Consider the following 13,274-nt stretch of genomic DNA (forward strand, 5'->3'; position numbering starts at 1 on the left):
GTTTTTTTTTTTTTGGTAGGGGGGTATCACAAGCAGCAACACTCAGGGGTCATTCCTGACTCTGCACTCAAGAATTACTCCTGCTCAGAAAGAAAGGGATAGACATAGAAAGATTGCATTCATCTGGGGGACATAAAGTAACAAAATAGGAGACTAACACCCAAGAATGGCCGAGATTAGTACCAGGAATTTTGCTCCATGGCCTGGAGGACAGCCACACATGCTACAGGAAAAGGGAGCTCGGATAGAGAAGGGAGCACCAAATAAAGGGTGTTGGGAGGATCCTCCCAGGAGAGAAGATGCATGTTGAAAGTAGACTATGGACCGAACATGACTGCCACTCAATGCCTCTTTTGCAGACCACAACACCCAAAAGGAGAGAGAGAACAGAGGGGAATGCCCTGCCACAGAGGCAGGGTGGGATGGGGGGGGGGGGGGGTAGGGGGATGGGAGGGATACTGGGATCTGTGGTGGTGGAAAATGGGCACTGGTGGAGGGATGGGTACTTGATCATTGTATAACTGAAACCCAAGCACAAAATTGGTAAGTCTACAACTGTACTTCATGCTGTCTCACTAATAAAAATTAAAAAAAAAAAAGGAATTACTCCTGCTGGTGTTCAGAGGGACCACGTGGGATGCCAGGGATTGAGCCCAGCTCAGCTGCGTGCCAGGCAAATGCCCTCCCCACTATCCTATCACTCCGGTCCCTTGTTGGTAATTATTTCTATTTCATCATTTAAAATATTTCAAGAATGTGCCAGACAGAAACCTACACTCAGACAAAATGTAAGCGAGAAAAAACGCAGACCAGAGTACCCAGGAGGGTGGCCAGCACTGGGCAGCAGAGTTCCAGCAAGAAATAAAGCTCCAGGAAGGCACTGGGGACAGCAGGGTCTCATGGAGCAGGCAGGACCTAGAGGGAGGACCTGGAGGGGCACAGATGTGCTTCTTGGGGACAAATGACTAGATGAGCATGGGGTGAGCAGGTATCACGCCTGCCGTGTGCTCCGGCAGCGAGCACCTGTCGGATGCTGTGATTCGTGGAGCCAGGTGCAAAGGACCCCACTTTGTGGAGGACCCAAATGCCTAGAAACAAAAAAAAATGGGGGCTGGTGCGATAGTACAGTGGGGAGATGCTTGCCTTGCATGTGGTTGACCTGGGTTCGATCCCCGGCACCATATAAAGCCATCCCCAGCACAGCCAGGGGTGATCCCTAAGTACTGAGCCATGAACACCACTGAGCGTAGCCCCAAAACCAAAATAAAACGCCCCAAAGTGGCCCCCCAGGCCCTGAGCACTTCTGGGTGACAACAAGTAACAGGATAGCTTCAGGAGTGCAGGGGTGGGGAGGAGGGAGAGGAGTTGGTGTTTAAAGGCTCCAGGTTCTGTTTCAGATGGTTGCTTAGCAGTGTGTATGCACTCAAGGCTACTGAACGCTAAGATCCAGCTAAGAGGGTGACGTATAGGTGACTTACATTTTATCATCATAAAAAAAAATCTGTAATTTGAGCTAGGGGCGGCTGCAAGAGAGCAGGTGGGCTACAGAGAAACTAGGAATGCTCCCCCAGCCTGTCTGAGCAGAGGCTGGTGGCACCATGACGAGGCCACAGGGGCAGGGAGAGCCCCGTGGAGGGGACAGGGCCGGCTCTGTAAGCACCGGCTAGACCAGGCACTTCACGTTCTCTCTTGGCTGGCTGGCAGGCCACATCATCCCCCGCTTTCCTACCTACTGCCCCCGGGGGACCCAGCTCAATGCTGGGAAACAAGGAGGCTCGGGCGATCTCCTGGGCACCCCGGCACCCTTGGGATATCATCTTCCAGCTCTTAACTTGAGAAGGAAACGCTGGGCATGCAGCCAGCCGTGACTTTGGGGAAAAGAACCTGTAAGAAATGCTGAGAAATGGTAGACAGAACCGACAGGCCGGAGATGCAGCCAGGCAAGGTGGCTGGAAGAGACAGGAGTGGGGTGGGGGAGGGGGCTGCCCCAAAGCCCCAAAGGACCTGTCCAGTCTCTGGCAACAAAGCTGTCAGCCCTCCGGGGGGGTGGGAGGGGCACAGAACTGCACACCTTCAACCTGAACATCACCCCGGCAGGCAGAGGTGGGTGGGAGGCCGGGGGTAGGGTGGGGGTGAGGACGCTGAATCAGAAACCCTGGTTGAGTTGGACTCGCCTGCTTATTAGCTGAGGCTGGCAGAGACCTCGTGGAAAGGGGAGTCACGGCATCTCCCAGACAGTGGGCAGGGAGGGAAGGAGGAGATTCTGTGAGCCCGGGGATAGGGCTGTTTACCAGAGAAGATAACAGCCCAGCATCCCGAGAGACGGGTCTGACCCACGCCGCTGACTTGGACCCAGCACGGCCACACAAGAGGGAGGGCAGCGCCCTGAGAAGTGGGTCGGGACCGGAAATGAAAAGTGCACAGAGCGAGCTGACAGACAACAGAGAAAAGCTGGAGGGCCGGGCACCCAGGGGAGAAGGCTAGCGGCTGCCCTGCAGCAGGAGGGGATGTAGGAAATCTCGGGGATGTTCTCACGCGTGCTCCTAATTAAACACGTCCCGCCACCCCGCCCTTCCTTTCACGTCTGATTGCTGCTGCTGTCGTGGCCAGCAGGGTGACACACTTCTGGGGCGCTCACGCTTCCTACGGCAGTGCTCTCCTAGGGGGTCCCACCCTCCTTGCATGGTCTCCTAGAGGGTCCCTCCCTCCTTGCGTGGAGCCTTTGTGGGTTCCCAGGGGCCCGCGCTGGGTGGGGGCTCGAGAACGCTCTGGCTGTGGAGCTGCCCAGGCTGGTGACACATGTGCACTCGAGCGGGGGAGGGGAGGGGGAGGGTGGACTCCTGGACCCTGGGCTCACACACGCCTTGCTCTGTGCCAGAGATCACAGGCTCCTTGTGGCCACCAGAGTCCCAGGCAGCAGCGCCACTGACCACGACCACACTCGGCACAGGTGGGCATCCGCCCAGGGCGGGCAGGGGAGCTGCTATCAGTTCTGAGGCCACACTAAGCACCATCATGCATCTGTCAAGTTGACAGGCGGGGACGGGGTGGGGGTGGGGGTGGGGAGGGAGTATGGACACACTGGTGGCCGGATGTGGACACTGGTGGTGGGGTTGAGGCTGAAATATGATATGCCTAAAACTCGACCCTCAATAACCCTGCAGATCACAGTTAATTTTAAGAAATGAAAAAAACAAACAACAACACAAAAAAGGAGGTTCAAGCTCTGCCTTGGGTGTTGAAAGGTGACAGCCACGGGACGAGAGAGCAGGATGGGGTAAAGGACAGCTGACCAATCTCAAGGGTCTCACCCAGCTCCTAGCTCCTAATCTCAGGGGAGGCCCTGGGCCGCCCCTTCCAGCCGGGGCGACTCACAGACCCGCCCAGGTCACATCACGCTGCCAGAGGACCAGCCCCCAGTCTCTTCTGCCCCACTGTCCACCAGGGTGCTTGTCTGCCTTCCAGGACGAGTGACCAGGCAAGACTCTGAGCCGTCAGCTAAGCCCCGTTCCGCCCCCCATCTGCAAACCCTCCTCCACCCAACACGGCACACGCGGAATGATGGGTTTGAGGGACAGCAGCCCCCGTTCTCTGCTGGACTCTCAGCCCTCACAGACTGCTACTACCCCCCGACGCTGAATGCGATTTAGAAGCGTCCCGTATGCCTCCGCTCTGTGCGGGGAAGTAAACTAAAAACATTTTAGAAGACAGTGAAACGTAAACCAGAAAAATAAACCAAACGTGGAAATCAGGCGCAGTCCAGGGGACACCCATCCCATGCTACAGACACCCGAGAGGCGGCAGAGAGAACGGGATTGGGGTGTGCGGGCAGAGGGAGTGCCCTGAGACCTTGCCCCCTGCCCTCCTCTGGCTGCGAGCAGGAAGTGGGCACGGGATGGGGTGGGGGTGGGGGGACAAGAGTGTTGAGTGTACAAAGGTGCCCTATCAAGAGAAGCTTTACTGGCCAAAAAAAAAAAATCAATGAGGTGAGGGGGGAGGCACTACCCCTTAGTAACAGGCTCAAGGCTTCCGGGATTTGGGGATTCGCTCCTCACCCAGCCAGGGAGGGTGGCAGCAAGCAACCGAGAGGGCCAAGGAGCCAGCACGGGGCTTCCGCCCCACCCCATGGAGCGATACAAAGGCGGGGTGGGGAAGGGCTTCCAAAGATCCGCCAAGGCCAGGGCCCAGGTGTTGGACAGGCAGAGCCTCTCACCAACACCCAGAGCTCCACCCTTTCCAGGACAGTCTCGCAGCCCAACACGGGAAGGGAGACGCATGGCAGGACCAACAGCACCAACGGCCACCGAGGTGCTTCCGCTTCTCACACGCCCGTGTTCCCGGTCGGGCTGCTGAACACCTGCTTACACCTGCAAGTGGGCCAGAAGCGCTCGGGCCCACCTGAACGAGAAAACACCAGCGGGAACAGGCGGCCGAGCCTGCCCGCAAGGGAGCTGGGAGGCGGATGGTGGGCGGAGGACCGCTGTGGCTACTGAGTGGATTTCCGCCCCCCCCCACCCCACCCCCCACCTTAAGTGCCTCTGCAAGAATGTCGGGCCAGGCTCTCCCTCGACCCGCCCCCAACTCCGACCCTCTGCTACTTGCAAACCGGACAGGCCCGTGCAGTATGCTTGGGGCTCAGCCGCAGTAGACTGGGGACAGAATTCAAGGCGATTATGCACGTGAAAGTGCTTAGCAAGTTAATGTTTGTTCAGTGCTAGACCCGAGGAGGAGGGTCACGTTACCAAGCCCTGGAGAGGCTGGGCAGACGGGGACACCCCAGTGCCAGGATCAACGCCGAGCAACCTGGCAAGTGAGGATGCGGGGTTACATGCATCACACCTACAGCTGCTCCTTCCCGACCCCCCCTGCCCGCCCACGCCCCTCCGCTTAACATGAAAGGTCCAAGGGTGCTCGCCTTGCATGTGGCCGACCTGAGTTCGATCCCCAGCATCCTCTCTGGTCCCCCAAGCACTGCCAGGAGTAATTTCTGAGTGCAGAGCCAGGAGGAACCCCTGACCATCATCGTGTAGTCCCCAAATAATAACAACAACAAAGTATTCTGGGGGAGGCAGGGGGAAAGCCAGAGCTGGGGTTGTATCCTGCACCTCGCACAGGCCAGACATGGGCTCGGCACCAGCTGCACCCCAGTCCCTCATATCAACGCTCTATGGGGACAGGAGAAAGCCACCAGCCCAAGGCCCCAACTGCCCATAGCACAGTGCCCGCAGCAGTCAGAGCCTTAGGAGGAGGAGAGAGAAGGAGCTGGAAATTTCCTGCATCCTACGGTTATCTTATGAGGGTCTCCATTTCTTCCCACAATTAAATGTGGTTTACCCTGCCCTCCTCCTGGCCAGACTTCACACACCTCTGCCCTCGGAGGCCCCCAGCACTGTCCCTACCTCATCCTACCTGACTGTGACGCCCCTTCCCTCACCAATCTGCACCACCACAGTCACCCATCACAGCACAGCGGGGCCCCGGACCTTCGTAGGGATAAGAACAGGCTCCCTAAAGCCCGGGTGTGAGCCCGTCCACCCCCATCTCCGTGTCGCTGAGAGCCCGGCTGCCCTGCACAGTGGCTTTAATGCCCTCTGGGGTTGCCCTCTATTCTCACCAACTGTGGGGCCTGTTTGTCAAAGAGGGTGATGAACTCTTCATCACAATCTCCTGGGGGGACCTGTGGAAAGTCTAGCCTCCAAAACCATTCCATCAAGCACTGCTGAGACGACGGCTGGGCGTGCTCACGGGAGGGAAAAGACCTCAATGCAGGTTGTGAACACCGAGGTTAGAGCAGGACAGGAGAAAGCCGCCAGCCCAATTCAGTGCTGGACCCGAGGAGGGTCACGTTACCAAGCCCTGGAGAGGCTGGGCAAGCTTTTTCCCACCACCGAGGGACGCGTAACCTGTTCTCAATGGCCTCATTCCACGACGATGTCGGAATGGGGACCCTCCTCCTCCCCCCGCTCACCCCCAAAGGCTAGACTGTCGGAGTTCTGACAGTCACCGCTTCCAACGAGTCACCAACGGGAGGGAGGGTGCTCTGTTTCCATAGGCTTCAGTGTCCCCAGGCACAAGAGGTAACATCTCTGCCGTCTAAGGCCCCTTTCAAGTCTAAGACAAGGTCTTAGCATCACGCCTCTTCTGCAGGCTGGGAAGTTCTGGTCTGAATGTGCGTTTTTCTGTCTACTAGGGCAAGGTGGGGGCGGGGATTCCCTTCTCAGCTAAAAGTAAAGCCTCTCCCAATTCGCCCCTCAGACTCCCTCTAGATTCCAACTCCCAGAAGAGGTTTTGCCTGGCACAAACGAGCCACGTTCAGTCTGCTCCACACATGTTTTCCCTGCAATGTTCATGACAAGAGAATTTCCCACCCCTTCCTTCCCAGGGGCCGGAGTGGAGGCAGTGAGAGAGGCAAGCCTGTAAAATGACACCCTGCTGTTGACAGAGGCTTTGGCTATTTTTCCTGCTCGGGTACCCCTTTCAAAGACCATCAAGTCCCCTACTGCTGGCAGAGTTGCAGCGGTTAGACAGTGCCACGTGGCCCTCTGGAACCCAAAGCTTTCTCAAGACGGGGATGGTCCCACAACAACAAGAACGATGATGTGCCAACGACAGAGCACCGGGCACGCGCAGGGAAGCGCAGCTGTTCAGACACAACCCGGGCGCACAGGCTGTGGCCTCGGAGGCCCTGGCGGGAGTGCACGCCAGCCTGCCCCTCGGAGCTGCTAGAAGGCTGTGCACGTAGCGGGGCGGGGGGAAGTCGGGGCTGAGCACCAGCCACACGAGCGAAAAAAGGATGCCAGGGATTTAGTCAACAGAGAGCTAATATGAGTCAACAGTGGGCGCCGCTGCCAAGCACACGGATGGGATCCTTCAGCTGCGTGAACAGAAGGGAAGTGTCTGGGGCAGGTTGGAGAGCCCTGATCCCAGGGCCAGACCACACCTGAGGGCAGGGCAGGGCAGGGCAGGGCAGGGCAGAGCTGGGGGGTGGGAGGGGAAGGGAGGGAGGGAGGAGTCGTCTTCCAAGGCAGGGCCTGGCTCCATGCAGGGGAGAGTCTGGGGCCCTCTGGTTTCCAGGGCCCCGCCTCCTGGGATCTGGGTGTGTACAAGTCACTCCAGAGCTTCAGACTGTACAACCTGTACAATGCAGATTTCTTTTTCTTTCCCTTTTTATTTCCTGGGGGCAGGGGCGGGGGGATTGGGGGATGCTTCCACAGCGGGGGCCACTCCAGCAGTTCAGATATCCGGCTGAGGTGATGCTACCCAGGTCCAATAGTGCTGGGGGCCCCCAGGGCTATACCTGGAAGTGCTGTGGGGACCGAACAGGATAGAACTCTGGTCCCTGTGCATGCAAAGTATGCACCCCCGAGCAGAATTTTTAATTTTTAGTGGGGGGGGGGGGGTGGCACACCCAGAGGTGCTCAGGGCTTATTTTGATTCGTGTTCAGAGATAACCACTGGTGGGGCTCGGGGGAAACCCTAGGCTATGCTGGGAATTCCAACTGGGGTGCAAGGTAAATGCCTCAAGCCCTGTACTAGTTCTCCAGACCCACCTGAGTAGATTTTTCCTCTGGTCCTTTAATTCACATTTTCACCTAAGGGTGAGAAACCAGGGACTAGCCATAGCAAAAGATTGAGTAACATGCGAGGGTGTGAAGGGATGCAGGGCTCCCCCCCCACCTGACAAAGGGGTCCCAGGCCCTGTCAGAGGAGGAAGGCCACTACTGCTGCTGCCACTGTCCTTTGTAACTGGGTAAGAAGTGAACCTGAGGGTCTTGGAGTGGTAGTACAGGCAGGTAGGGCACTTGCCTTGCACACAGCCGACCCTGGATTTGAGCCCTGGTATTCATATGTTCCCCCGAGCACTGCCAGGAGTGATTCCTGAGTGCGGAGCCAGGAGTAACCCCTGAGCACCACCAGGTGTGGCCCAAAACACACAAAGAAAGAAGAAAGAGAAAGAAAGAAATGCACTTGACACAACAAGCAGCCTGAAATAGACCTGTGTCCACTAAATCGGCACTCTATGAAGCACTTAACACAGACGAACAAGGCACCAGGCACCCGGGCCTGGAGACCTCATCACTTCCAGTGCCAAGGCTCCCAGACGCACTCTTCAGCCCCCCAGCACCTGTCGGGGTGAGCCCGCCCTTACCACTGAAAGACATGCTTCGGCCTGTTGGTCCTCGGGTGCCTCAAGGCCACCACTCACTCCCTCCCTCACTCACCTTCGTGTCCACAGCACAGGCCCCGGGCAGCTGCCAGACACCCCAGGAACGTCAGCTGAGTAAACCACAAACCGAGGTGCCCTGGGGCCGGCCACATCGAGGTGGCCGAGGTGACTCCAGAGCACAAGAGGCCGGCCTGGGACACCAAGGCAGTTTCTGAGCACGGTGAGGAAAGGGATTTCTTGAAGCTCAAACTGCCGGGGGCTTCCACGGCCAAGGAACCATATTCAGTCTAGAACCTTGAGAGTAGAGGCCACTCCGGGGTGAAGCAGTGTTCCCGGGGTCAGTCCTTTCCGTTCTTCAGGTCCTGAGGTCCCTCTGGAGCCCAGGAGCGAGACACGTGCAGGCTCTAAAGAGAGGGGCCTGCTGACAAGTGGGGCACACAGCCAGTAAGTACCGCATCAAAGGGGGCCGGAGAATAGACAGGGCCTTTGCATTGCGCACAGTGGGGGGACATCGGCCCCGAGCACCACCAGGAGTAATTCCTGAGCACGGCTAGGTATCACCCAAAAAGAAAAAAAAAACACATAAAAACAACAGCATCAAAGCCAGAGTCTATGGCATGAGCCCACCAGTCCCAAGTTCCTCCAGAGCCGGCCACTGCCACCTGCGCTGACCACCCAGCTCACTGCCAGAACCAAACCCTGTTCTGGGCAGACCAGCGTTAGAGACCAGGGGCTGCAGATCATGGGCGAGCCAAGCTTGCTGGGGGGTTGGCTTCCTGTTCCCTCCCTGGGTTACTTACACGGGAAAAGCCAACACTGGCTTTTCATGTTCCTTAGAGCAATGAATGAGGCTTGTGGCTTGCTATGTCGCCTCTTACGGAAAAGAAGGAATCTGTCATACAAGCCAGAGAGATGGCTCAAAAGGGCCAGTGAGCGTACTTTGCATGCATGCAGGAGGCTAGGGTTCAAGGCCGGCTGACCACCCCCCACCCCGCCGCATGCCAGATCCCTGTTACTACATGGTCCCCTGAGTATAGCCAGGAGTATCCCCAAAACAAAACACACAGAAAAGAAAGAAATACGTCGTCCTAAGAAAGCCTAGTGAGTTTTATGGTGAAGGAGACTTTTATAAGGTCGAAAAAACATTTAGGATGCAAAGGATTCTTCTACCACAGGCTCAGGGAGGACCCTCCAAACTGCAGTAAATCCACGGTCCCGCCCCAAGGGGTCCTTGTCTGAGACCATTCTTCACACGTACACATCAGTAAGTTTATGTTTTTATTTTTATTTTTATTTTTGGGTCACACCTGGTGGGTGCTCAGAGCCCGCTCCTGCGTCTGCACTCAGGGATCACTCCTGGGAGAGAGGAGGTATATGGGGTGCCGGAGGTCGAACCCAGGTCGGCTGCATGCAAGGCCAATGCCCTACCCACCGTACTCTCTCTCCAGCCCCCAGTTAGTGTTTTATTCAACCCAGAAACACCTCTTAAACCTGTGGCAGGAAGCTAAGTGCTGCAATCCGCTGTACAAAGGCATAAACCCTGGGAAGCAGGCTAGAAAAAGCCACTGCAAGGAGCGCTGTCAAAGTTCCCAGCAGAGCACGCCTCGCCCAGATCCCAGCCGCAAAATGCGCCACAGCCTGCGTGCACGCCAGCCCGTGTACACACACACACACACACACACACACACACACACACACACACACACCCTGCCCAAGCTACTCACTGCCCGCTCCTTCAACCCCCCCCCCCCCACCCCCCAGTCCTCTGCTCCCTTGCAGCTGTGCCAGCAGCAACATTCCCAATGGCTATCAGACAGACAGGCAGCCCCCGAGCACCGCAATGTTTGCTCCTTTCCCATGAGCACAAAGGCCCCCAAAGATGTTTATCCCAGCAAAGCCATACCCCGTGGTGCAATGCCTCCGGGGCCACAAAAAATAAAACCCCCATCACTGCAAACTGCCTCCCAATCAAACCCAACCGAGGCTGCCTTAAAGCCCAGGCCAGGCTCTCTCTGTATTCCTACTCCCCTCCAGCCCCCACCACATCTGAAATTCTCACAGGTCCCTAATTTTTCTCTCTCTTGCAACCCGGAGCCTTCCCCCTCTACCCGCGGGAAGGCCTAAATGCTTTCTGGCGCGCAGTGCGCGCGCGGCGTGGCAGCGGGGTCTTGCCCTGGAAAGCCTCCCGATGATCTCTTAACTACCCAGATCTTCATCGTGGTCCTGTCCTCAAGTCACACCCAAAGACTCCCAGAGGCGCCGTCTGCTGCAGCGCCGGGCGCGCACAGGCGCCCCGTTAATGTGAGGGTTGGATCTGATCTGATCTGGCCCCTAGAACGACGTGTTGGTGGCCCCAAGCCTGGGCGCTGGGCGCTGGGCGCAGAGGGCATCGCCCGGTCTGCCTCTCTCCTGGAGGGAGGCAACGGGGGTGCAACCACCTGTAGGCAGGGCGGGGGGCGGCTCTGGCCCCCGTACCTGCAGGCACGAAGTGGGGGGGGGGTGGGATGGGCACTGTACCAGCCCTACACCCACCCCGGGGGTGGTGGGGGGAGAGAGAGGGTCCCGGCGGCAGGAGCTCAGCCAGCGCGCAGAAGGGGTCTAGGAGAGCCGAGCCCCATTCCAGAGTTTGCTCCAAGTCCCCCGACCCCCTGCGAGGGCACAGGCCCCGCTGGGCTCTTAGGGATGGAGACTGGAAGGAGGGATCGGGATGCGCGCAGGCTGGGTCTCCCGACTCCCTCCCGAACTTGGGGCACCTGCCGGGCAAGCGAGCGGGCCAGACAGCTTCTCCTGCCCGCCCTCTCGCCGCCGAGGGCCTGGTGGAGGGTTTGGAGCAAGCGGGCCCTCCCCACCCCGCGCCCCCCGGGAGTAGTAGCCCACCCGCCGCACTGGCTTTGAGGTCTGCTAACCCACAACTCAACACCCAGGGGGTCCCCCCGCTGGGGGGCTGGGGAGAGGGAGAAGGGGGCGGAAGGGGAACCTGGAGCAGCCGCGCCAAGGCGCTGGGCCGGGCGGGTGCGCCTGGGGGGACGAGGCCCGAAGGACGAGGCGGGCGGGCGGGCGGGCGGGCGCCCGGGACGCGCAACGTGCCAGGGAAGGGGGCGCGGGCCGGGAGGGGGGCTCCGCGCGGGGACAGAGAGAGATCGGTCGGCGCGGGCGGGCCCGAGAGGGGGGACGAGGGTGGCGGGAGCGCCCAGCGAAGGGAACGAGGACCCCCACGCACCCACGCACCCACCCCCGGGAGAGGTGCCAGCGGCGCGCGCCGGAGAGGACCCCCGGGGAGGGCGCGCGCGCGGCCCCGCCACTCACCGGCAGGTCCACGCTCACTTCGGTCCCGTCGAGCAGGAAGACGCGGCAGTAGAGGGTGGCCTTGGCGGCGCCCGCGGCGGAGATGTGCACGGCCGCGCCGCCCGTGAGCAGGGGCCCGCCGCCCGCCGGGAACACGCTGCCCCCGGGCGCGGCGGGCAGCGCGGACGCGGCGGCGGCCGGGCCCCCGCGCGCTCCCCCGTCGCGCTCGTCCCCCAGCGCGGCGGCCCCGCGCCCCGCCGCGCCCCGCGCGTAGCGCTGCATGGAGCGGCGGCCGAAGGTCCGGCGCAGGAGCCGCAGCATCCTGGCCGGGGGCGCCCCCTGCCTCCGCCCCCTGCGCCGCCGCCGCCGCCGCGCCGCCGCCCGGGAGCGCCCCGCGACGCCGCCGTCCGCGCCCGCCGCAGCCCGGGCTCGCGCGCGCCCAGGCCGCGGCCGCCCGCGCTGGCCGGGGCCGGGGGCGGCGGGCGGGAGGGCGCGCTCGGGGCTCCGCGCGGGGGCCGCTCCCGACGGGCGCGCGGGGGGGCGCGCGGGGGGGCGCGCGGCGGGGGGCGCGCGGCCGAGGGCCAGCCCGGGCGGGGCGCCTGCGTGCTCCCGGCGCGCGCGCTCGCTCCCTCGCTCGCTCGCTCCCGCCGGCCGGCCGCGCCGCTCGCTGCCCCGGGCCCGCCGCGGCCCCGCCGAGCGGCCGCTGCCCACCCCGGCGCGGGTCCCGGCGCCCGCCGCGGCCCCCGCCTCCCACCTGGGCGGCCGCACCTCCCGCTCCCGCCGCCGCCGCCGCCGCCGCCGCCGCCGCCGGGACTGCAGCACGCCCTCCTCCCTGGGGGCTGCGCCGGGGACTCGCAAGCCGGGTCTGTGCTGCCCCCTGCCGGCCCCCGCGCCCCCCGCGGCTGGAGGTGCGCTCACGTGTGTCCACGTAGGTGAGCGCACACGTGTTTCCGGCGCCCCGAGCCCCAGAGCCGCCCGAGAGTCGCCCCGCAGCCGGCTCGGGAGGACGGGGTGCCCTCCCCTGCCCCCGCCCCCAGCACCCTTCCCCGGGAGAGCCGCGTTCGGGGAAGGCCTTGCCTTTCGGTCGGTCGGTCTGCCCAGCCTCAGTTTCCCCGGCTGGACCAGAGGGACCGGATGCCACCGCGCAAAGGGACGCGGACCCTCCTGCTGAATGAAGTCCTGTCCACGCGGGAGAGCTCCCGAGTGCCGGGCTAATGGACTCGGCCCAAAGAAGGCTGAGGCTGGGCGAGCAGAGGGGCGATGAGCCCCCCACCCCCACCCCCCAGGCAGAGCGAATACTAAGTAACCATCAGCGAAAAGCTCCTCGAGGTTGAGCCAGGGAGACAGAGCAGAACTGGGACCCCACCCCAACCCCTGGACAGAATTGCCTAAAGAGGGCACACAGAGAATCGAGGGACCGTAGGAGGCTGAGAGAAGCATCACAAGCCCTAGATATCCTAGTTCCCAGGCCCTTGACAGATTAACACACGACTCTTTGGGGCAAGGGATAGACCCCCATGACCCCAAACACGGTGGCTGAGTCGCATCTCAGGCCCCACTACGATTTTCTTGTTCCAATCAGATTTGTTGCCGCTGATTCGGATTCTCGTTTCATCCGTGGGACCACCCGGTCCCGTGGGCACTTCTCTGCATTGTATAAAGGAGGAAACTTGAACCTTGGAGAGCCTGAGACTTGCCGATTTCCATGGTTAAGACCATCTCATTTACTGGGTTTCATGTTTACTGGGTTTCATGGTAGCTCCTACCCACCACCTCTAAGCCGGACTGAGTCAGGGGACCTGACGGGCAGGCAGGAAGGTTC

The 13,274-nt window shown here is 60.8% G+C and overlaps 1 protein-coding gene across 5 annotated transcripts in view; it reads right to left on the reverse strand.

Moving 5' to 3' along the window:
• The window catches only part of EPB41L4B (erythrocyte membrane protein band 4.1 like 4B), a 164,620-nt gene extending 152,765 nt beyond the window's left edge, over positions 1 to 11,855 (reverse strand). The window contains exon 1 of one of the 5 annotated variants that reach the window (XM_056117022.1): positions 11,474 to 11,846. In XM_056117022.1, coding sequence (XP_055972997.1) covers positions 11,474 to 11,773 — 300 coding nt within the window. In that variant the 5' untranslated portion in view covers positions 11,774 to 11,846. Of the gene's footprint in view, positions 1 to 11,473 lie in introns of all 5 variants that reach the window. The other 4 variants (XM_056117021.1, XM_056117019.1, XM_056117020.1 and 1 more) reach the window with 4 other exon arrangements.
• Positions 11,856 to 13,274: the final 1,419 nt, after the last annotated feature.

This window comes from Sorex fumeus, unplaced genomic scaffold, assembly GCF_029834395.1.
Source record: "Sorex fumeus unplaced genomic scaffold, SorFum_2.1 ptg000034l, whole genome shotgun sequence".
Classification (NCBI taxonomy): domain Eukaryota; kingdom Metazoa; phylum Chordata; class Mammalia; order Eulipotyphla; family Soricidae; genus Sorex; species Sorex fumeus.